Consider the following 25,385-nt stretch of genomic DNA (forward strand, 5'->3'; position numbering starts at 1 on the left):
GCATGGAAACAAGAGAACAAACTCAAAGATCAGGGCAGCTGCAGGCAAGCATGGAGCAGAGCTGCACAAGTGTATCCTACTGTTATCAATTAATGGGTTCATCTCTCTGGGGCAGAAATAGACTTACTGAAGTGCCATGAGCCATGGAAACCAAAGAGGTTTGGGCAGTCATTAGGCACTGTGCATTCCTAATCCTTGTTAGTTTGCTCTTACCTGAAGTTTTTGAAGAGGAAAAACTCTTCAAGTCTGGATGTATCTTTTGTTTTGAGGCACTTACGTGGGTCTGAGAACATCAATACTCTGCTCTAAGTGTATCAGCCTGATAGCTTCAGTGCTTTTATATCTCTTTTATCTTCCTCTATCTACGTTTTCTTTGTTGCCATTGCCCACTCGACTTAGAAACAAGTCTTTCCTGACTGCCTCTGAGGTTTTCATGCAATGTCTAACACAAAATAGCAACAAAAAAATTGTGCATTTGTTTTTGCATATCTTCTGATCCATTCACTACAACCTTATTTTATATTACAACCTACAACCAATGACTTATTTCTAGTGAGCTTACATTTGGGATAATTGCATTTGGAATGAGAAAAATAATAAGATGAAGCGTTTGTATCCAAGTGGCAGTCTGGATGTAAAATCAGCTGTGGCAGAGTACTAGAACAAGCCAAGGTGCAGCCCTTCAACGATGAAACTTTGTCTCCAAAAATTGCACTTGAGGCTCCTCAGGCAGGAAGGGGATGAAGCCTCTGGTGCTGCCAGACCAGGAGTTGCGAGTTTTCCTAGAAAAAATCTATCAGGCTGTGGGTGTTGGTTTGTCTTCTGGCTTGTTTTGCCTTAAAAAGATTCCTCTAAAAGAAGAAGAAGAAGAAAAAAGAAGCAGAAAATGTTTTGGAAAGGGGTAGGAGGGCCAGGCAGTTGGTGCTGTATGGAGCCATAAGATGAGCAGCAGAATCTCATGCTGTATTGCTCATTGTCCCATCTAGAGCCAAACACTTGGACAAGTGGTAGTTTTCCTTTCCTTATAGTCTTGATTCATGTCTATCCTAAATACTTACAGAGTATTTATACTGAGTCAAATTAGTACTTACGCATACTCACAAATTAGAATATTTTAGAATTAAGTTTCATGTCAGATTTCAACAAGCAGGTATTACGGTGCTGTCTGTTTAGTCAAATGCTATTTGTTACTGTGTTTCATTCAGCACATTAGAGTTTTGCTGTGAGTAAGGATTGCATAATGAAGAAACAGAGAAACTATCAAATAAGAACCATACGATTTTTCCTTAAGAATATCGAAAACCATTTTGGGTAATGCTTTTCCTTCCTGGCTGCCAGAAGCATTTTTGTTTTTTCTTTGTGGTAGTGGATAACTCACTTAAACGAGAATGTGCTCATTAACCATTATTTTTGTTACAACAACATTTTATCTCATCTGGAATCAGACCTGCTGGCTGCATCCTCTTCTCATCTACAGGAAAACAGGACAACCACTGGGGAATTCTGAATTATGTATTCCTTGAGCATTTAGTTTAACACAAAGGCTGACATTCAACTCACAGCTAAAATCACCAATCCTTCTTCCTGATTTATTTTTAAGGCTTTCTTTCTGTCCATTGGTACACATAATGCACAAGTCAAGAATGTCAGACTGTACACCTTGAGAAGCTGGGCTGCCTCTGGCCTGCAGCTCTGCCCTCTGGATTTCTTCTACCTGTCTATCCTCCTTTCATTTTCTCACCAACAAAGCCTTGTTCACCACCATCTTACAACAAGCAGCACAGAATTTTCTTTGGAAAGCCCCTTACCATTCCTCCACAGCCAGCTGGAATGCTATGAAGTGACACGGTGTACTGCAAAACCACGGCTGGGAAATGAAGATGCTGTCACTACATCTTCAAAGCAGGAAAATATTCTCTTGTCAAGTAAATACTGCATTCTGGTAAGAAGAGCAAGAATAAAATGTATCACAACCTTTTTTTTTTTTTTTTTTTTTTTTTTAAATAGATTTTGCTTTGCTAAGGCTACATACCCTTAATAAATACGTTCCACTTTGAGATACTCTGTGCATACAGCAGGTTATGGGGTCAGATCAGAGTCACAGTACTGAGACAAAATGCTGTAAATAATAATTCTAGGAAAGCAACATGTTTGCCTGTGGAGCAAATACTTAATTGCAAATGTGGGTTGTTGGTGTGACATAAAATCTACAGAACAAGCTTTAACAATTAGCCAAATGCTAATTTACAATAAATGCACATTTACATAACTCTCTGGAACAACCTGTAAGAACAAGGAAACATACATGTGCCACGGAGATGGCATCGTTCAGTGAAACAAACAACGTGCTTCTTTTTTGACTGCACGTTTCCTTGGGTTTATGCATTTCTGTCACAGCCTTAACTGCTTATAAAAACAGGCTTTCCCTTGTAGCTTTTACATCCCAACCTAAAATAGAATGAAAAACTTAGGGATCATTAAAAGTGAGACAAAAGAAAGGGAACCGCTAGTAAGTTTCAGCAGCTGGGATAATCTCCCTAGGGGAGAGGTGGAAACCATATTCCATGAGTCATTTAATACCAAATAAACAAAGCACCAGAGAATAAACTGCAAGGCATGATTTTTCTGTTGATGTTGCTCGTTGACAGAGAGAGGGCTAATTGGCTTAACAGCTTTTCCTTTTTTCAGCTCTGTAGTAGTAGGAAGTGGGGACAATATTATGGATATAGTTTTTCTTTATTTCTAATTTGTCATGGTGATTCTTGTTGTAATGGTAATAAGATACGAGTAACTTTAGCTCTCATACTGTGAGTGAAGTAAAACTTTATATGAAAGACAGAGCCCTCAAGAGTTGCTCAAATTCAGGATTCCTTTAGAAAGTGGCCTCCACTGATGTAATTACATGGAGCTTTAATCACAATTCTGTAAAGTTTTGCTGGCCCAGCTATTAATAGCTGTGCCTTAGTGACAAGGCTCTGAGGAGAGTAGCTTTGTAAGCTGTGCGTGCTGCCAAAGTGTGCTCTTGGTCTCCAGTGGAATCCAGGACACTGATAGAAGGAAACAAATAACCCCTCTGCATCAGTACAATAGGAACATGCCTGTAATCAAACATAATTATGACATCACCACCAATCAGAGCTGTTACACTCTTGCCTGTAATCAAGAACAGCATTATTGAAGTATTTATTACTCTCAAGAGCAATCTGAGATTTTATGAGTTCTTGGAAATAAAAGCATTAATTGGTAAACCTATTTATATGTGTTATTTGCCCGGAAAGAGGGCTTTTTCCTTTGAGAAATCAGGACTGTCCCAATGATGTGCATCTGGATATTTCCTTCAGATTCTTAATATCTTTAATTGACAAAAAAGCCCACATATTACTTTCAGAAGTTCTTTCCAGGATTGTCATGTGGAAACTTGGGCTGGCCAGCCACATAGGCACACGTAAGGTCCCTGATACTTGAAATACAGTGTAAGCACTGTGACACAGGTGGGAATGTAACCACTACATTCAGATTAGCAGTTGAAATCCCTGTCATCATGCAGAAACTGAAATGTCTGATGTACTTGTTCAGTGATTGTAAGCCCAGCATGAAACATCTCAAGGGGAAGACCTCCTCTTACACTACTGAGTTACAGCTTTGGCTCTTCCAGCAAATGAAATGTCTCTGGTATGTGAGAGGTAGTGGTAAACAACAAATGTATCTGTGTGAAGAGCGGTGAGTGATAATTCATCATATGAAGTGCAGAGAAAGGGAGTAAGAAATGAAGTTGTTTACAACAGATGACAGAAGCTATCTCTCAATTTTGGAAGGGAGAAGGAAAAAGATTTATTCTGTGAACTCCTAGCTCCCAAAGGAATGGAAGGCAGCTCTAAATTCAGACACGGATTTGGGTGGGAAAGCAATGAAAGAAAGAAAAATCTTGTTACCTCAAAAATAGCTACCTCAAAAGATTTGGAACCCAATTAATAAATCCACCTCAAAGCTCCCCAGGAAAAGGGGAACGTAAATGACCTGTTGAGTTGCTTTGGAGGGCATGCAAACTGACACAGACTACTCCCATCCCAAGCGTCTGAGGTTAAGAGTCAACTCCTCTGTTTGTGTGCATGAGGACAGCTCTGCCAAATACTTCTCAGGTACAGAAACTTTATCAGTGAGAAGGATCTAGAAAGCCTTGCAAAGATAACACTGCCCATGGCATGTCAGGCCTCAGGAAGGGTGTGATTATCATTCCTATGGAGTGTGATGTGAAGCTGTCTCTGATCAAATGTCAGCAGAGTACCAGGCAGACAGGAGCTCCCCACCTTGGGCTGGCTCTGATCAGCATCTCGCAATGAGAAGCTTTGGCTGAACACAAGGACTGATGAAATCTCTCAGCAGACTAGCTCAGCTCTATTAGAATACTGCTGCCAGCTGCAGCCTTGTCTTCACACAGCCCTGGTCCCCACATCTAGGTGACATGGTACTTTGCTCCTCTGCTTGAGCACGTCTTAGAGATGGATGCTGCCTGCTGTGTCACTTTAAGGAAACTTACAGTTGGATCAGGTCTGATCCAACAGGACTCCTGAAGCTCCTGAAGTCTTTCATGTCTTTTTTTTTTTTCCCCCAGTGGCAAAGATAAGCAAGTCTATCAGAGCAGTGATTTTTCCAACTATACTGGGTTGTTCTTACTTATGCATTATAATCCAGGGAAAAAAAAAAATTGGGGCTTCTGAGGTAGTATTTGCAATAGCAATAATGGAGTTAAACCTGGAATTTACTACATACACACGCACACACGGAAAAATAATCTAATAAGGACAACAAAACACAAGCCTAAATAAGTAGCACCTCTGTGACAACCATAGGTTAGCTTTTTTTTTTTTTTTAAACTGACCACTGCACAAAAGCCCCACTTCTCAGTGCTGGCTGCACGAAGGCAGGCACAGCCACAGCTGCAGCCACCTCAGTGCCAGAGTTGTGTCTGCAAGCACTCACTCCTGCAAAAAAACACCTGGTCATGCCTAATGAAATTGTTTTCTGGAAGGTTCCCTGAGCTCTGCCAGCAGAGATATATGCCTTGTCAGCGAGAGCATAAAGAGGCAATTCTCAAAAAGCTCATGGTTTGACTTCCAAAAGCTTTCCTTAAGGGCAAAATTAATTATATATCATACAGATCTATTATATATTCTGTTTATACAATTATAAAGCATTATGGCTAATTAGTTGTGGTACAGGCTCCTGACGCAGAATATGGCTAGAGAATAAACAAGACACTCAGCCAGCTGCAGCGGTGGCTAACAACCTCCACTTTCATATCACCTTTCACACCAAACTCTCTTGAAGTGATTTATAAATTATGCAATTCAGTGGGCTTGTGTTACTGGTTTTACACAAAATTAGAACAGGCTGATTCTGGCACGACCTGGCTGGGATTGTCACACCTTTAAGAAACTGAATTTAAAATATTCCCCAGCCTTCTGGAATTGAACTCTTTTTCCTGTTTACTGTCATAGCATACTGTCACTGGGTGACCAAGTGATTAATCATGAAACTACTATGTCTGGCACCGTAACAAACACACAGAACTTAAGTGCTCCTCCATATCCTTTTACTCTCGTGATACACAGAGCTCTAGCTGGCAGCAGTGTGAATCTGCCTGTCTCAGTATCTTGAGAATCAGGGTGAACACCTGATCGGATTGACTGGACCAAACTGTGCAATACTGCACACATTTTCTTTTCTCACTACATTTTCATATTATTTCAATGCAATGAGATGAGCTGGCACGCCACACTGTGTTAATGCCTCAAATTATCACGTTTTAATTTAATTCACTTTTTACCACTACATCATTTAGTGCTGACTCTTGCGTATGCTGCTACAGGTGTCTGAGAAAATGAGGTGTTTGGGGAAATCTTATGATGTCTTGTGAGTACAGCTAAAAAAAAAAATTATTATTATGTTGTATTATAGGGTTTTCTGATGGTTCTACACACCCAAAAGCACAGTTCTTAAGGCAAAGGAGGTTATATTTATAAGAGAAACTGAAGTAAAAAAAGAAGGAAGCAAGAATGAAGTTGAGTATATATTCAGTACAGACTAGATTTCTATAGGCAAAAATGTATCACGAAGCATATTTATAAAGCTACAAGTTAAAGAATACATACCCCACTGAAATTGCCCCAGGACAATACCAATTCTTGTTTTCCTGAACGCTTCATGAAAGTGGTAGGATTTGAGATAACTTTGTAGGAAAGCTGAGAAGTTAGTTAGTTTGTTTGTTTTTTTAACAGTGTGTTTTGAGTATAGTTTGCAAGAAGAAAACGTGAAAAAAGTGAATGGCAGCACTTTCTGAGAGGATGCATGGGCAACTGAAAATGGCATAGCCAGCTCAGAACAAAGAACTGCATAGTGAAATACAAGATAAGATTACAAACAGGTGCCCAACGGAGGGCCCTAATTCATATGGCTCCCATTTGTATTCAGAGTCACAGGAGAGAGGAATGCCAGGAAAGGATACAAAAATAGGCTGATAAAATCATAGCAAGAATTCAGGAACGTTATCTTGACTTCAACATTTCCATCTCAAGGGGAACCAGGTGTGTGTAATGAAAAGCAAGGATTTGTATTGTAGAGGTGACAGTTGAGTTAATGTAATCAGAAGAAATCACCTGAGAAAACGCACAAATCGGTGAATGGAGGTAAAATAGAGCCTGGTGAGATTTTTTTTGAAAGAGAAACCTTGGCTGGAGATCCATTGCTGAAAGAAAGATTAAAGAAGTTGCAATGATTTGGAAAAGAAAACAAGAAAAGATTCCATTAAAACAGGACAAGATTTCAGAGTTACAGTAGGATCAATAATGCTGCAGGCAAGAAGTCCTGAGATTTGTTCACATCATCAATAGTGACCTCAGAACAGCCGAGTGGAGCACACATAGTAGAAACTGAAGATGACTTGAGAAAAGGTGAAGTTGGCAAGAAGCCATCTGAGGTGATTGCTGCAGGCAGTGCATTACTCTATTTGAGAAGTTACATTCAAGGGGAAGAAAAAAAAAATCGCAAAGCAAAAATGAAATTAAGTGTATTTCAAAAATATGGGTGGAACAGACATCTTTCTATGTATGCTGGGATCACCACAAAGGAAAGTGAAGAACAAGGGAAAATGGCAAATAGAAAAATATTCTGTTACTGATACAGAGGAGGAGTGAAATGAAAACATGGTAAGAACTGCCAAGACAGGGAAAAGTGGGAGAGTGGTTGAAAGGAAAAAAGAACACAAATTTGTTGCTAAGATCCTCTCTTGAAAAACAAGAACTGGTAACACAGATAAGATGATGGCAGAGGTGTGAAGTTGATGGCAGATTTCAAAGATGTTACTCCATGGTATACATTAACAGATACTACAAATATTTTAAAAACCCAACAATTCTTATTCCCGTATTTTATGCATGTAGAAGTCTACTCCTGCTGTTGCTGTTTTCCCAGCTCCCAGGCTTTTCTCTATTCCTTGATATCAATCTGATAGATAGCCCATTAGTGGGTATTTAAACATCATTTGTAGATCTGCTTTATTATTCTTGCATGTGTATAAATCAGAATTCTTGCAGCTTAATTTTTGCAGCGCCAGTGATTAGGCACATGGGAGAAGAAAAGATGTAGGAGCTCAATTTATCTACACTGTGTTTCCAAAAGCTGGAATATTCCATCCATGCAAGTTACCAGGTAAAACAGCTTTTCCTCTTTCAAGTGGTTAACTTCCCAAATGAGAATTCTCATTTACAATTTCCTATGTTTATTAAATTTAAATTTCAATGTTTTATAGCCATTTTGCATATATACAGGTTCACTAATGCTCAACAACCAATATCACACTTTATTATATGCAAGTGCAGAATTTTAATTGGTGCTATCTTTGTATCAAGGATAGAGGTGCAAGAACCTTCTACACAAGCCACTATATAAAGATTAAATATAAGATTGATGAAAACAAGGGTCACATCAGTTTAGCTTTTACATTTTCAGTAATTTATCCAGAAGCTGTAGCACACTCGTACAGCCATTTGGATCCTTTGATCTCAGCACCAGGCTAAACAGAAAACATGGATATTCCTGCAGTTAAGAAAAAATGGAAAATCAGTAGCTTGGTTTTTGCTGGTGTCTCTTCTGCATTACTCAGCTTTGATTCTTGAAAGCCAAGCATAGCCACAATTCACTGAAAATGGTCATCTGCAGATGAATGGCTGCTAAAGCTTCCCAAAGATCCAGATCTGAAACAAATCCTCTCTCCATTTGTCTTTTTTTTTTTTTTCTTTTTTTTTTTTTTTTTCTCAAAGCAGATAAAAGGCTTAGGGAGGAAGAAAGGACATTTAGTTCAGAAACTAAAGAGACTGCAGGTAATAATAGCATTTTAGGAATAACTTACAAAGATACACGCATTTCAAGCACTTCCCACCTGCCTTTAAATTATAGCTTATAGTGAGTGCATCATTTGCCTCAGTGGCTTGCACACTTGGTACAAAAGCACAGGGATGAGCCTACGTATAAACTAAAATTTAACATGTTCAGAAAGAAGCATAAATTAAAGTACAGAGCAAGTAGTTAGAAGACATTTAGGCTTGTCTGAAATGCACCGTTGTCTCTCAAGCTCTGCAGCATACTCATGAGCACACAGCAGCACTTCCAACAAACACCATCTGCTGACATCCCAGCTTTCCTAGGTGCGCTTTAATTAAAGGATTCAGCAGAACAAGAAAACCTAAATCTGTAGAAGTAAAGCACTTATTATAGAAGTACACCGTTACAAATTCACATGCCTTCAGAGAGAATGCAGTGATCACATAACAGAATTTTCAGAAAACCTATCTAGGTTTGTACAAAGCGTACAAGCGGTAGATGAACTGCACAACTACCTGAATGGCACAGTGGGACTGAACAGCTCTGCTGAACCATGGCTTCTGAGACAAACATCACTGGCAGCAGCAGTTAGGTTCATGCAAGGAAGGAGCATGATGGAGTGCCATGCAGCAAAAGGGACCCTTTGTGCAAAGAGCCCACAGACCCTTCCTCACACCTAGCACTCAGCAATGGGAATGAACCCAAAATGTCTTTCCCACATCTGGCAGTAGCTCTGACATCATGCATGTCACCTATTATCCAAAGAGTGGTTGCTACCCAAGAAACTCATGTTACTCCTTTCTGGTTTTAAGATTTAATTTTCACCTGCTGTGGAAAGATAAAACTAATTCCAGCTTAGCCTGAAGATCCTGCCTGCACAGGTGTGCTGCAAGAACATTGCTGTGACATTCAGCTCGAATCTGGGTGAATGCTTCAGATGACTGCAGTAATTATCAGAACAACCAGGTTTAGTTAACTGGGTTTAATCTGGAGCAGATCTGCCCGTGTTTCTTCTGACCTTTTCCCTCAGATAGATAAAGCTGGAAGAAAAGGAAAGGCTGGAGGAAAAGGAAAGTCTACAGTACTTGGCAATTGATTGATGTAGAACATGAGAGATGTGTATTCAAGACTGCACTCTTTGTGGAACTGCAGGAATTAAGATTCTTAATTTAATATCTAAATTAACCTTCTAATTGCCATGTTTGTCCTGGATGGGCTCCCCAGCCACGGTACTGGTGTGCCATCAGTCACTGCCCAGAGCCTTGCAGAGGAAGGCTGGGAGGAGCCTGAGGAAACCACAAGGAGATCAGCACAGGCAAGGGGTTGGAGCTGATGTTTATTGCTTTGTATAGAAACTACTGGACACACTGTCTCCCTCCTGCCCATCAAGACTGGGGAAGCTGTCCAAAACTTCTCCAGTTCTTCCATGGGCTAGAGAGGAATTCACCCCAGATTCTTGTACCTCACTACATGATAACTATGCAGCTGCTCAGCAGCAGCAACCCATGACTCCAGGTTTCTGTGAGCCAAGCCCATAAGTAAGACATCTAACTTCCCATCCAATGGAAAAACATACTCAAATTGCAGCTGTACAATTAATAAATGTACAATTCAGAGTAGCACGGTTAAAATGGTATCTTACAGGTTTATAGTTAGAAAGATTATCATGGTGAAAAGAGACAATCAAAAATGAAATGCTTACCCATATCCTAGGCTTGCAGTAAAAAAAACTCCAAAGGGAGAGACCTCCTGAAAGAAAATCTTCCCCTGTGGCAGTCAGCTCTTAAATGGGGTCTAGGAGTCATACAGATGAATTGCCTTCACCTGTGCTCATGTGGCTGACTCAGTCCTTGCCTCAGGTGATCAATCAGTAGTTCAGGAACTCAACAGTTCCCTGAACAGCTTTCCCACATTTTGTTTACATCGAGAAAAATGGAAAACATTTATTGTGGGTCAGTCTAAACGAATTTTAGTTTAATTTTTTCAGTTTGGCTACTGATCTAAAACTCATTAGCACTGTTCCACTGCTATCACTCAATATTTTCTATAAACATAGCAAGCAATTTGCACACTAAACAGAGCTTGTACAGGAAATTAAAAGCAACAACAACAACAGAAGCCACACAGGTAGGACACAGAGGTACACCTGGGTTATTTCTCTGTGTGCTAGCAGTGTGATTGAAGCAGTAATCACATTAGGCCATCAGTAACATTTTTGTAATCTGCAATTTTTGAATTCCCATCCAGGTACATCTATGCTGCTCTTTTGTTTTCAGGGGCATCGCATAGGATTAACAGCAGAAGGAACCTAGTCCTCAAAGTTAATGAAAATACTGTTGGTGAAGGTCAGGAAAGCATGTTCATAACTACAGGTGAGGAGATTTAGATGCTCAGTGTGGGGCAGTTGTGCCCAGGCTTCTGAGATTCTTATCTACAGAAGAAAAATGCCTCTGGGTCCTGGCAGTGCTGAAGCCCCAGGCAGGCAGAATGAGGCAGAGCCCTTCTCTGGAGGCCCTGTCTTCTCAGACCAGTGCTCTTACATCTTTAATAAGATCAATAATCTTCCCCTGGTTTAGCGGCTCCATGAATTCTGATTAAGCCCCATGACAGTGGCTGTGTATTAAGAGTAATAGGCAAGAAGAAGACTTTAGTGTCTCAATCCATGAGGCATTAAAGCTCCTTCTTTAGGCAAACTGCTATTGATTTGATCTTGGTTTTTTTCAGCGTGGCCTCTGTAAATAAAGCGCTGGCACACAGCACACTTACTGTGCCACTCCTCATCCCTGCAGACCAAGTGTCTCTGATGAAAAACTTTAATTGTTCCATGACTGCTGACGTGTTTAATTAAAGGCTTACATGGCTACATCTTTGGTGACAAAATGTGGGGCGATCACAAGGATAAATAAGGTAAGAAATCACAAAGGTATGCTCAGAAGCAAAACGCTCAAATGCTCTATAGTGCAGCCTTTCAGCAGAACACCAGCGTGTGAGTTTCTGCCTGACATTAAAATTCAGTTCAGTATTTTTGGGGGAGAAAAGACCAGCACTGACCGAATAAGTCATCTGACCACAGGAAGCTGTGTTGACAAAAATTCATACAGTAGAAATTGGAAACCCATGCTCCAAAGCGTTCTTGTATTAACAGTTTAATGTCCAACTCTGTAGTATATAATTTATGGGAATTCTCTAACACAATCCAGCCTTGCATATTTTGCCATTTATTATTCTTATTTAGAAAGTGGTAAAGACCAAACTATCTCTCTGGTTCCTGAAGTCTTTTTTTTTTTTTTGTCTTTTTTTTTCTTTTCTTTTTTTTTTTACCATTTTTAATACATACTGCCCATGGTAACTTTCCACAGATTCCACTGTTTGCAAATCCCTATTTTCCGTCCTTAGTGATGGGCCTGTTTGGGCTCGCTTCTTTTTGCAATTTTGTGGGGGTTTTTTGGAGATGGTAAAATTTAGGGAAATTAGATGTTTGTATGTCGGGTTGAGGCTCTTGAGTAGAAACATGGATAGAATTATATCATTGCTTCATTGGTTTTTATGAAAGTGGCTTCTAAATACAGCTCTGGACTGACTCCTGATCTCATCCGCTGGGATTTAATCTAGGCAAAAGCATCCATAAATCCATACTCGGAATGTTTTGCTTTCTATAGACTCGTCTTGGTGTTTTAAAAGTAGATTTCTTTGTTGGTTATGGTCCCTCTGTGACTACAACAGCACCTAAGCATCTTGGTGTAATAGTCTTATGTTTTTTGTGTATTGAAACCCTTTTGTTTAGGAAATGGATTGTGTGGAAAAGTGTCCTGAAAAAAACTCTTGGTGAGACCCATTTTGTTTTTAATATCTGCTACTCGTTACGAGTGCCCATTCCCCTGGGAGCCCTGGAAATATGTTAGATGCCAAAAGCTGCATATTTGAAACTGGTCCTATTGTAGAGCAAGTAAATATTATCAATATGCTTTATTTGGGAAGGATTCCTTGGCCAAATAAGGGCTTTAAAATCTAAAAAGAGAAGAGAGAGTCTGCAGAATATGAAGATATTGATGAGGATGATAAGCAGTGTGTTACAGATTAGATATTCACGAAGATGAAAGGAGAAGGAGCAGTGAGTGAGCCCCATGGTGGCTGCTGCAGTAAAGATGACCACATCCCTCAGAGCCTCTGCATCAGATGGGAACACAGATATCCACAGCGTGGGGAACAGCAGGAGGGCGCTCTGCAGAGATGGAGCTGGGGGAAATCAAACCCAGAAATGGGGAAACTGAAATTTGTCTGATAGGGAGAAGGAAATGAATAATCGGTGCATGGAGACTGAAAGAAGGGCTTTAAAAAAGTTATTTCAAGATGCAAATGCTTCCTCTATTGTTTCCTATTTGCATTTTAAAGTATTTCAGTATCAGAGCTGAGGCATCTAGAGAGGACAAACCTGCCTCGGGTCAGCTCAGAGGTGACGCAGAAGAGTATTCAAAACATGTTTGTCAAAAAGGTAAGCCTCACCAAAGTTTGTTTTCAACTTGAACAGTCTGTTGCTCCAAGAACTATTTGAGACTACTCTCAATGAAGAACAGAGATGGAGGGAAAGGTTGATTTTTATTTTTTTTTCTATGAATTTTTCATATGTACATATTTTTGCAATGCTTTCTAAGAAAGGATACTTCCACTGATTGTTTGGGTCAACAAGGAATAAAAAATATGGATTTAAAGAATGAACGGCACAAACCTGAGTACTCATCACTACTTTAAATCCCATTGGAACAGAGTGACTCTCGAGCCGTGCCTTGGGTGCTGTTATGACAGCAGGCAGTGAGTGCCCAAATCCTGCACTGATGCTATGGCCCCAGATGAAGATCTCACCCAATGACCCCCAACCTGCTCCCACATGCTCTGACTCGAGGGCAGCCAGTTCCACACGTACATACAAAAGGGCTTTGCCAGTTGTGCCATGGTGCAAAACAAAGGAAATCTCCCTCTTTGCCCGTTATAATGACTCGTGTGTTTCCAGCCTATTCTAACTCACAGCACAGCGTATGTGCAACAATGCTTAATTACAAAGAGGCCACGATGAAACCAGAGGAGCCCAGTAACCATGGAGATCAGTGATCAATAATATAATACTATTTGTTTATAAATTATCCATAGTCCCTATATCCTTTTGTAAAAGGCAAGTGAGATCCAAGCAACATGTTCAATTTATAATTATTGCCTAAAATAAAATGTGATTCTGTGGGTGAATACCTGCCCATTAATAACATTATTTTCAGATTGTTCGATATGATATGGATCGGTGGAGATAACTGTGTTTGGAGGAGAAATATAAAGCTGCTCAATAAAGTGGTGGCTGTAAAGATTCATCTGAAGTCTGTGATGTGGAAAGTACTGCTTTCAACCAGAAGTCTCAGTAGATACAACTGGGCTGTGTTACATTTGTGGTGCAAATGGGGAATGACCTAAAAGCGTATACACCAAGCACAAAACACAAACCATGCTCCCAGTTCCTTTTCCAGGAACAAAACCCTCATCGTGAAACTCTAAAGGTGGCAACTGTAATGTGAAGGCTGTCTCAGACAATGAGTAACACGACTCTGGAGGAGCTTTCAAATCTTTTAGCTGCTTTTCCTTTTGGATAAATTAAGATAAGTTCTGAGGTTTTTTTATTCTCCTCCCTTCTTTTATATAAACAACTTGTTAGTTCTACTCAGTAGTTTCCATTGGGAAAGCCAATAGTCATCAAAATTTGAAGTTTTCCATGCTTTACTGATCTGGTATATTGGGGTGATAAACAAAATGATTTTCATCTCATTACTACCTATTTCAATGTTTCTGTGGTATTTCCACATTTTTAATATTTCCAGTTTCTTTTCAAAATCACTTTGTCAAAAAATGGATATGAAATGTGGAAATGATTTTTTGATATTATTCAACAATGTTATGTAATGCAAACCCATCAATGACCTGCTTTGTGTTTCACTCCATGATGAGCTTTTTTTTCCTTTCAGCTGGGAATGATACTTTAAGAAATCTTCCACAGAATATGAAATCTGCCTCCCCAGCAGTATGAAAGGCACAGCGTGGGGAAACAGGAGCCATTTCACCACAATCTACTGTAGTATTTTAGTCAATCTAGAGAATGAACAAATATAAGGGATGGAATGATATTCCAGAACAAAAATATAGTTATGTGATTGGCACCAAGAGGATAAGAATTAACTGATTACAACGAATCCCTCTTTTGCAATGACTACGTAATATTTATGTAATTGTCATAACAAATCCCATTTTTATGGCTCCTCACAAGCGAAGTGAAAGCATTCCCACTGCTGCTGAGTGTGAGCTTTGGAAGGGACACCCAGGGATGCAGGGTTATGGTGGACGAAAGTCTGGACATGAGCCAGATGTATGTACTTGCAGCCTGGAAGGCAAATGGTACCCTGGGCTGCATCTGTGGAAGGGTGGCCAGCAGGGAGAGGGAGGTGACTGTGTCCCTCTACTCTGCTCTTGTGAGGCCCCATCTGCAGTACTCAGTCCAGTCCTGGGGCCCCAGGGATATCTCATCGCAGTCTTCCAGTACTTGAAGGGAGTTTATAAACTTAGACAGATGATAGTGATAGCACAAGGGGGAATGGATTTAAACTGAAAGAGGGAAGGTTTAGGTTAGCTGTTAGAAAGAAATTCTGCACCCAGAGGGTGGTGAGACACATGAACAGGCCGCTCAGAGAAATTGTGGATGCCCCATCACTGGAGGCATTCAAGGCCAGGCTTGATGGGTTCCTGGGCAGTCTGATCAGGTGGTTGGCAACCCGGCCCAAAACAGGGGCATTGGAACTAGATGATCTTTGAGGTCCCTTTCAACCCAAGCCATTCTATGGTTCTGTGATTCTGTGCCCAAGATCCCCTCACATCAGCTCATAGTGCCGCCCTGCTGGGGCTATCAGCATCATGGGGCTTCAGCATCCTAACCAGATGGATGGTTGAAACACACAGAAAAAGGCCCAGAAAACAACACAATGAATGTCTGCTCAGCAGAGGAAAGGTGAGACACTGTTGTCTAAAAATAGAGATGAGCTACAGCTGTAGGGAGAGCCCTGTTGATGAGAGCACACCAGTCGCACTCAGGCTGCTTGGCAGGCGTCAGGCACACACACAGCTTGTTGTTAAGCAGCATGGAAAGCAATCACGAATGAATAGACTTTCTCCCTGTCCATTTTTAGTCCTACTGCAAAGAAGAGGTCACCAGAATTCCTTTTCCCTGAGCTTCAGTTTTGGAAATAGCTGAGCTGCTAAGAATTGGAGGAGAAAAAAAAAAAAAGAAAAAAAAAAGGAAGGAAAATAAGAAAGGTAGGCAAGTGTAGACAAAAGATGTGAACAGTGTTTAGACATGTCTCCTTACCAAGAAGGATCACTGCTCTTGACCAGATTTTGTCAGTTCTTTCATTATGATGATTTTCTCCACATTCAGCACTTAAAATCCATCACTGGGAGAGGGATGAAGATGGAGAGCAAAGGGAAGGCAGCAATGAAAACAATAAACCATTTGGTTCCTGCTGGAGAACATACCTGTATATAAGGGGTGAGAAAAATGCAATAGTATGTTTTATTTTGTGTTCATGAAATCAAGGATTTTCATGCAAATTTAGTACCAATATTCTAAAACATACTTTACAGCACAGTAGGAGGTTTTGTAGTTAAGATGGTACAACATTTTAAATTGGAAATGTGAATGTAATCCCTTCAGTTAAATGGAAAACATTTAAATACTTAACCTGATTGCTGCCAACTGCCATTTTGTACAATAAGTAATTATGAGGAGAGAGAATGGCTCTTAAAGGCACATAGTTCACATGAACCTACCAGAGACTCCGATCTGGAAATTGCACCTTCATCTCTGTGTATTGCCACTTGTCATAAAATAGTAATAATAATATGATGAATGTCAGAATCCTTTCTTTTTCTTCAGATGGACTATCTGGTAATGGAGTTATTGACAGCAGATACGGCAAAATGACAGGATTGGAGTCAGCAGAGCCACATGAAGTATCTGATATCTGAATGGAAAGGACAAAAGAATTTTTTTCTGGGAAAGCTGAAGAATTATCATTTTATCTACCTACCCATCCATCCATCATTTCTGTCAATAAACCTGGGATTAAAACACACTTCTGCTAAAATATCTCCATGATGAGGACAAGGTACAGGTGCCAACTGGCAGCTGAGTGTCATGAAGGATGTGTGAGCTCACAAGGACACCTTCCTACACATTTAGAGAAAGAAGCAGATGAAAAAAAGACTGGGTGCTGGCCTACAACAAAGAATTCTAAATAAACCCATTTCAGGAAGTGGTCATTATAATTATTATAAATCCTGTACACCTCTCTGCTTTGAAGAGCTGCTCACTGCATAACTAAAACTCCTCACAGAATGACGTTCTCCCGGAATGCTATGTGTTCTGATCCCCACTGCTCCCACCGTGGCTGACAACAGAACAGCTCTTTCAGTATATTTGGAGCAAACACTCTACTGAACCCTTCCCAGACCGTGTTTTCAGGACTTAAAGCACTGAACAAATCAAAATACTTATTTAAAAAATAAATGAATTCTCAATGACAGGCCTGATCTCAGCAGGAATAATTCACCAGGAGAGAAGCAGGACAACACAGCCCACTTCCAAGCACTGAGCTGAGGCCATGGCTCGGCAGTTCAGTCATTCCTGGCTCCCATCAGCCAAAGCGAGGCTGAGTTGGAAGGGATTTCTGACCTTAAAGTTGGCTGAAGAGCTCCTCCTTCCCTTCTCTCCTGTGTGGATGGAAACAAAGATGACTGGGATTGTAATTAAGCACACTGGCACAAAGAAAGCATAGAACGGAGATGTGTGTCGGAGAACTTTTCCTCTCAAACCTTCTGGCCTGGGTTGAGCCTGCAGACCATTAGGCACCTAAAAGTTCAGGTTGGATGCATATGGGACAAAAAGTTCAAGGGTGGAAATTCTCAGATAGGGATCTCCCCTCTTCTCTGTTTACTCCATATTTCATCATCTTAATAACATAATAAACAGTGTCGAGAGACTGTCTCTAGGTCAGAGGAGTTTAAGATCAATAGATATATACAGGGGGAAAGGTAAACAGAGTAATCCAAGTGTTACTGAGTCACATGGACTACTCTGTTAGAGACTGACAGATTACTGGGTCCCAATCTCCAGACTGAAATATCAGAAGTGAATGGTATTTCAAAGAACTTTTGTACTATTTTCATTTAAAAATCCAATGGCAAGATCCAGCTTTGAAGTAGTTACTTTAACTTTACCACTGTGAGTGGATGCACATACTGCACAGTAGATGTATGTAGGGGAAATGATTGTAAATCCCTCTATTAATTCAACATCCATTGCCCATACAACAACTTCCCAGTTTGCCTGCTCCCAAGCCATGAGTTAAACTACAGTATGAATTAAACTACATGAAAATACAGCGAATATGTTAACCTTGCAGATAAAAATTTAGCCATAACTACAGTAAGACGGATCTGAAATATCTACAAGTACTGTAATGCTATTTGAAATAAAATTTGGCAATCCTTTTTAGGATAAATTTAATGCATATGTTCTACTCCATCCTAGCAAGTAGAAGGAGAAGTGTAAATGTTTTTTATTTGAAAGCTTACTGAAGGAGAACTGACCAAACTACAAAAGACAAAGTCAAACAACAACAAAAACATCCTTTGTCTCAGTGGGTAAGATAAATATCACATATTTGACAAAAGCCCTATCTAAACATATAATAGTCAAAATCAGAGCTACAGGAACCTAAAAATGTCTTTTAGAGCAGAGTAAGCCAAGCAGATGCACCAGCAGTTTCTAAAAACAGCTGAGAAAGGAAATTACAACATAGTTTCCAAAGCACCACACATTGCTTGATTTTCTTGAGCAGAACAGACAGACAGCAGATCTCTTCACAAAAAGGGGTGACATTGTGCTCAAAACAAAGTCTCAACATCTTTTCAGTTCTAGTCAGTATCAGTTCATTTAAACAAGTAGTTTCCTTCCCTTCCTGATGGCCCATTTCACCTGAGCCTATTTTCTGACCCCATCTGCTTCAAACTTATTTTCACTGTAATTTAGAAGGATGCCCAGATCCAACCCCTTGAAATAGTTAGATGAACATTTGGATACAAGTGGCTACTCTCATCATAAAGCTGATACCCACACACAGTTGGATGAGGGATGTTTATAATCGATACTCATGGTTTTTTTCTGTTGTTTGCTTGTGAGCAGTTTCTTTTATGCTCTGTTATTGAAACGCATGTGCTGACTGACTTAAGACAACAGCCTTGTAAATGAGATCTTTGGTCTCAAGAGTTTATTTTATCTTTGAAGAAAGAAAAAGTGAGTTGAATTGGCTGGCAGAACCAAAGCCTCTCTTTCTTCTGTTCTACGGCTGTTCCATCCTTCTGGGGTCATCATTACTTCCACTCCCACCACTAGATACCCTATTTTGTCCAAGGAATTAAAAAAGCTTCTCCAGTATCTCACCATAGCTGGCAGCACAAAGCCTGAAAGCTCTGCAGCTCCCGGTTCTTGTAGGAACCATGCAGCATGCTCACAAAGTTTTGTTTTTGTAGGAGGAACATATTTGACAAACTGCTGAGCTCTGATATAGCAAAGCTCTTTGAGCAACTCTGATGTCTCATTAGAAAGTAAACTTTAATATTCATTGCTCTTCTGTGGTGAAATACAGACTAGAAAGGCTACAGCCTGGAAGGCTGCAGACTGAAAACAAGCACCAGCTCTGAGATGTTGAAAGAAGTACACAGTTGTTACTCTACACATTACACTACCTGTAAATGACAGAGGCAGCAACACGAGGGACCTTTGTGCTATCTGCTGCATGTACACTAAAAAAGACACCACTGGCACAATACCAACACCAATTTACTTCCCATTTGGATCACCAATATAATAGTGTTATCAAATTGTTAGCATCTGCATTTCATTCAGTTTCTGCATTTTCCTTAAAGCCAGTTTCAGCTACTACAACAAAAACTTCTTTACATGTCCTTGCCACCCTTTCCCTCTTTAGTTTGATTTAATTCCACCATGTGTTCTTTGTTCCAAACAAGGTAAAAAAACAAAGGAAATATGAGGACTCTGCCGTTTTATAGTAGGTAGATATTTGTACAAAACCAGTAGTTTCCAATTGCCTCAAAGTAATTGCATGCAGAACAGCCAGGCTTAGTCAAGACCTTTAGCACTCCTCATGAAAGCAGGAACGTTTGCCACTAATGTGCCTCAGAAAATAAAGTTTGAAAAATTATTTTTGAGAGTTTTATTAATTGTTTAAACCATTTATACATGGAGGAAAATGCTTCCGCATACAGAATTGCCTAAGGACTTCATCCACAGAGGTCAAAGCAGTGCTTTGGATCTCATTGCTTCTTAGATCTTATTCCTTCTCAGCAGGCTCATCGGCACGTGCTGAAGAATTAAAACAGTCTTACTCACCAGCATCACACAGAGCAAAGGGAATATCAAACACAGAAATCTAAAATTTGCTCTTCAGAACTAAACAGTGAGGCGCCATGCCTTGAATTTCCTTCTTAAGACTCATGGAATCTGAAAATGATGAAATTCCAAATTGATAAAAAAATCAAGTTGCATTATGGGCAGCAGTGCTTCCGAATTAGCTGGCTGTTAACAGGAACAAGGTAGTGCCTTTTCTCCCCTTCCAGTAGGAATGAATACTTATGTTGCTTCCTTTGGATGGCTCTGCTCTGATTCAGCCAGAAGGAAGGCTTGTTAGCAAAGTGCCTATGCAAAAAGGTCCCCTTTGCAGAATGAAGGCTGGGTCTATTTTCTGGAACAGTCTCATCTCTGTAAAAGATATTGAAAAGAAATAGGCAGTTCTCTAGAAGAATCAAAGGAAGAAAATATCTAAGAAAGAATATGGCCTCAGTGAATAATGGGTAGATTCACAATGCTACTTCAAGGAATGTGACACTGATGGGAAAAAATTAGTCCTGATGTACCTATGGCTAACTTTGTGAGCTCATTATGCTCATGGAAATTCATCACAACAGATGGACTGAGCAAATCCAACATGGCTTATTAAACTTTCCTCTTCCTTTTGTGCCCTTTGGCACGTAGAAGGAGACTGCCTTTGGATTTTAAGGACTTACTCGCCAGGCTCGGCCTCTGTTGCTGTAGCAGACACACTCTGGCTTTGAAAGGAAATCTGGTTAATCTGGAATCGCCTTGTCATCAGAGGAACTGTTGCAGTTACCTAAGAAGGGAAGGAGTTAGCCCCTGTTAGTTGCAATTCTGGTTCCTCTCTGTACTCACTAGGTTGAGAAAACCCAAAGCAAGATGAATGATTATGTCATAACAAAAGGGCGGTGGGGAGGAGAGGAAAGCAGTTTCTCAAGCACAAGCTTCATGCTATTGTTCTGAGCAGCCCGTTCGTCCCACACAGGGAGGCTGCTTCAGCTTTTTGTGGACGTGACAGGTTCTCCAGCTAACAATGCAATAAACTGCATATTATTTTGAGCTGCTGCAACTAGCATGGTGAATATACTCTTTGCCTTTCACCCTTTTTTTTTTTTTTTGCTCTAGGGTCAAAACCTCTCATCCGTGACCACACAAGCATGCACTGCCAGCTGTGGTAACAAGGTTCAGGTCGTACTTTATAGAAAACAACAGAAAGGGGATCTGTAACCATCTCCTTGACTGACCTCCTTTGCACAGTGTTGTCTGGTTCCACTTCTGAGTTTGTCACCAGGGAGCTGTCTGTAGGGATGGGCTCACACTCAGCCTTCCGTAGAGCTGCTCTGGATGCAATTATACTTTGATTTACCTTTGAACATGTGGGCTTTGGTCTCCTTTTTCTACATTTAAAATTAGGCTGTTCCAGAGGCCTGTATTTACTACTTTTCCAGAGGAAATAAGAAGTGTCTTGTTATGTTTGATTTATTAGAAAGCTCCATAAGGAAGCCATCACACAAAGCAGAGTACATCTTTTGCAAGGAAAATGTACAGAACTACAAATGAAACTCAAAATATGCCACGAACCAAAGGCCGAGTAAAGTGTCCACTAATGGCAGTAGCAAAGCTCCCATTTACAGCACTCCACCGGCACAGGATCATACCTCAGGCTTTCATCATTAGCTCTGGAGTTGGCAACCTGTCTTAACTCTGATGTTGCTGATATCAGCTAAGAAATATCTTTCAGTTCAGTCTAAACAATTTACATACATACCCATAACACAATGCAAACAGCTTTATTCCAGTTCTTGTTTTAATATACAGAACATATAGAAAAGACTGCCTGGGGCGTTTTACTGCTTAGATCTCAATATTGATTATATTATAATAGTTTATACTTCCATTTTTTAAAATCAGTGGCCTAATGTTTTAAGGACAACCATTCAGCTTTTGCTGACAGTGACTGATAGGCATTTACAGTGCTATACACTTTTATATGAATTAAGACTGTTTGAAATCTTTCATTTTCCAGAGATTCTGTACCATCTTCACGTTATTAGCAGGCAAATCCATAAATCTTACTAATTTATAACAGTCTAAGTGTCTTTTTTCTTATCCCAGTGGGAAGAAGTTCACCTTTGTGGTCTGGATACCATTAAGCTTCAATCTACTTTTTATGGATGATGTTAAGCAAGGGAAAGCCTCAACCCTTGCTAAAGAGAGGGCAGCGAGGAGACGCACTCCAGTACCCCTGCTCGTTACAACTCTCGCTATGTGCAAATTTTCATCTTTATGGAACACGGCCAAGGATGCAGGCCAAATGCTTAACCTACCGGCCATATTTCTCACCATGGGTGAACGCAACCTCGTCCTCACACTCTTTTGCATCTTCTTTTCTTTTAAAAGGACACCTTACCGGCTTGCGAGCACAGCAGAGCACGACTCTGACAAGATATAATTATTTTAGATGGATTATCTAGCTTTAATCAAAAACAAATGCCAAAAAAAGTTATGTGCTGTCAGCTGACAAGGGAAGAACGAGTATTGTGAGTTTGTTGGCTTCTCAGCAGCATCGTGCAGCTCTGCTTCCAGTCCAGCTGAGCTGGAGAGACATTTCAGGTTTGAGATGAACATCTTGGAAACATTCTGTTTGCTGAATGGTTAATTTTTAAAGGAGAGATATAAAACAATCATGGAAATTAAACAGTGCTTCAGGTATGTTCTAACTAGAAAAATAGCAAACAAAACAGTTTCAAGCAGCTTTGTAAAATTAATTCTTTCCTCTGAAGGGTCTGAGTACTCCCAGCTCACAGCAGCAGTGTCCTCGGAGCAGTGTATCAATACCAACCAACCACTGCACATCACCAACACAATGCACAAAATACAGCAGATGAAGGTGTCACAGTCTCACTGAATACCCTGATTCTAAAGTGACACTGAAAAGATTTTCTAAATTGAACAATTTCAAGCTCCCACGAAGTCTCAATGGTCACTGGTACAGAAAAAAAACAGGTCGAGCCAAGTATTAATTGTCACACATTATTTGACAATTATTTATTGGTATGCAGTACACTTACTTTCCCTGAAGCAAGTATTTCAGAACATTTATGAACACAACTGTTAAACACGTACTAACAAATACACTTATATACATACATTAAAAAAGATTAAATCTTAAACACGAATATGTAACAGCCTAAGACATTCACAATGCAATTTTTCCATCATTTATGGTATTTATCTCAAATACCTGCAGAATGTAAGTCTGAAAAAATATATATTTTGAGCTACCACAGAGCATAAAAATATATGGAATTACCTACCAAGGTTTGGCACGATATAAATACCCCAAGAGAGAAAACAAGTGTAATCTTTTGTGCAACACAGAGCATTATTCACACAAATCATAGTATTACATCAGAGAGCTGCTGCTCATACAACAGCAACTCTGGTTTTAGTTGGAAAAAACATGCTGGAAGCATGTGAGCTAGGGACACAGTGGTCTGTGAGAAAGCATGTTTAGGTACTTAGCCATCTAATTTAGCTGGATAAGAAACAATGTAATGTTTTCCTGTTGTTAAACATTGCCATCTGTATCTCTGGCACACAAATTAAAAAAAGGAGGGTGTGACCATTAAAAGTACGTGTCCTGAGATTTCCTTCTTTAGGGGGCAAAGAGGTTAAAATGGAAAAGCTGATCCGTTTATAAATCAGGAACACATGTGGTAGTGAGAACAAACAGCAGCCAACAGGCAGCCTTATAGGACTTCTCCAGGCAACAGGAATGGCACAAAACGAGGGCACAAAAATACCATCCACAGGGAAGAGAGTGGAGCAACCCATGGTCACTGGTAATCAATCGTACCAAGTACTCCAAATTATTTCAGTACTCAGAATTAACTCTGAGTTTTAAAACTTATCTCTTGGAAAACTCTCTGTCCAGTAGTACAAAGAAGCATGCTTTACTATTAACACTGGCTTCTATCTGCAGAAAATCAAAGGTGATCTAAAGAAACACGTATAGCAGGATCTGCGTGTTTATTACCAGAATGAAAAACAAAACAGAGCAGTTGTACTCAGACTTCATCTTTATGAAATGTTTGTGTCTACAGCCTACCTACGAGAAGCAGATACCAACATCCAGCATCAAACTGAAACAGTTCTGCTTGATTTCTTTGTAGATAAACAGAACCTTAACATAGTAAGTTACAGTCCACTTAGATCTAAGGAATATAACACAGCACTGAATAACAATCCTTTTGATCCAATGGATCTTATATCAGTGGTAGGCCCCCCAAAAAATTAAGCTGCTCAAACTAAATCTTTATCTTCACATTCAGACTTTTCCCTTGACACACAGAAAAGATCAAGAAAACATTATGGCTCACAAAGAACAGAATTTTCAAGTGTAAAGTCGTACCAAAATCTTGATAAATTGTCATTGATGTTGTAGGTGAGCAGTCGGTCAGGAACATCATTATGGGTGCCTTGCACTGCTAACACATGTGGTGCCAGGGCAAAGGGTACATCGCTTAGAAGATCTGACATGAAAGGGCTGCTTTCCAAATTTTGGCTCCTTTCATTTCCCACCTCTGCTCTCGATAGAGTCAATTCCGATTGGTGCCCTGTATTTATCTGAAGAGAACAGAAGAACAGTAATTTAGATGCTACACATCAGGCAGATACGGCTTCCTCTCATGAAAAAAACAAAACTAAACTAAAAAGTAGTTCCAGAGTTTAGTTCAGCTAGATCCAAAATAGCAAATCTTAATGCACGTTGATAGAATTCTTTGAGGTAGGTTGGTTTGAATCAAGGCTGAAAACAACAGTTTTTTTTCTTGTTTTTTGAAAGATTATCATAATTTCTCCTATTAATGTCACTCCGCCTTTAAGAAAATCAAGGCAGATGGGACATTGTCTTCAAGTTTAGGGGAAAATACTCTACACAATTCCATTCATAAACTGACAAAGCTCCTTTTTGGATAGAAAGTTATGTTCCTTGTACCCTTCTATACCCTTTCAGAAGTCATCTATAAATGTAGGACTCTGTTTAAACAAACAACAAGAAACCCGAATTACCAGCTCCTGCTCTAGCTCTTTCAAATTACTACTGATCACGATCTCCAATTTAAAACAGAGTTGTTTCACTGACTCGTAAGGTCTGCTAACTGTGCTTTATAGAGCATTAAAAAAGCACAGTAAACAAAACTATAGCAGACAAACTAAAACCAAACGTACAAAACCCATAAAACAAAACCAACAGTGAAATAAAAAAAATCCTGACTTACAGAATAAGTTAAGGTAATTTAAGGAAAATGCCATCAGATAGAATGGTGAACACAACAGTCTTACAAGCTTTGATACTGGCTTACCAGAATGACTTTAGTAACCATCTATCCTAAAACTTTTACCACTTTAAAAACAAAGAAAAGACTGTTCACTCTGCCTCTGAAAGCAAATCTAACTTATTCTACTATTTCTAGCAACCAAGTGCTATTCAAACTAAGAGTTCACACACAATCTCGAAGAATAA

At 39.8% G+C, this 25,385-nt stretch overlaps 1 protein-coding gene across 4 annotated transcripts in view; it reads right to left on the reverse strand.

Moving 5' to 3' along the window:
• Positions 1-938: 938 nt before the first annotated feature.
• The window catches only part of UMAD1 (UBAP1-MVB12-associated (UMA) domain containing 1), a 92,364-nt gene continuing 67,917 nt past the window's right edge, over positions 939-25,385 (reverse strand). The window contains exons 4-6 of one of the 4 annotated variants that reach the window (XR_006168401.1): positions 16,234-16,427; positions 15,773-15,939; positions 939-1,939 (exon numbers count right to left, since the gene is read on the reverse strand). Coding sequence is in view for 2 of the 4 variants with exons in the window: in XM_042816458.1 (XP_042672392.1) it covers positions 15,855-15,939; positions 16,234-16,427 (279 nt within the window). In the remaining 2 variants the exon portion in view is untranslated. Of the gene's footprint in view, positions 1,940-7,964; positions 8,095-15,288; positions 15,940-16,233; positions 16,428-22,877; positions 24,488-25,385 lie in introns of those variants that run through there. The other 3 variants (XR_006168402.1, XM_042816458.1, XM_042816459.1) reach the window with 3 other exon arrangements.

The sequence above is a fragment of the Centrocercus urophasianus genome, unplaced genomic scaffold (assembly GCF_019232065.1).
Source record: "Centrocercus urophasianus isolate 14NV4802_14NV808 unplaced genomic scaffold, USGS_Curo_1.0 seq_16, whole genome shotgun sequence".
Classification (NCBI taxonomy): Eukaryota; Metazoa; Chordata; class Aves; order Galliformes; family Phasianidae; genus Centrocercus; species Centrocercus urophasianus.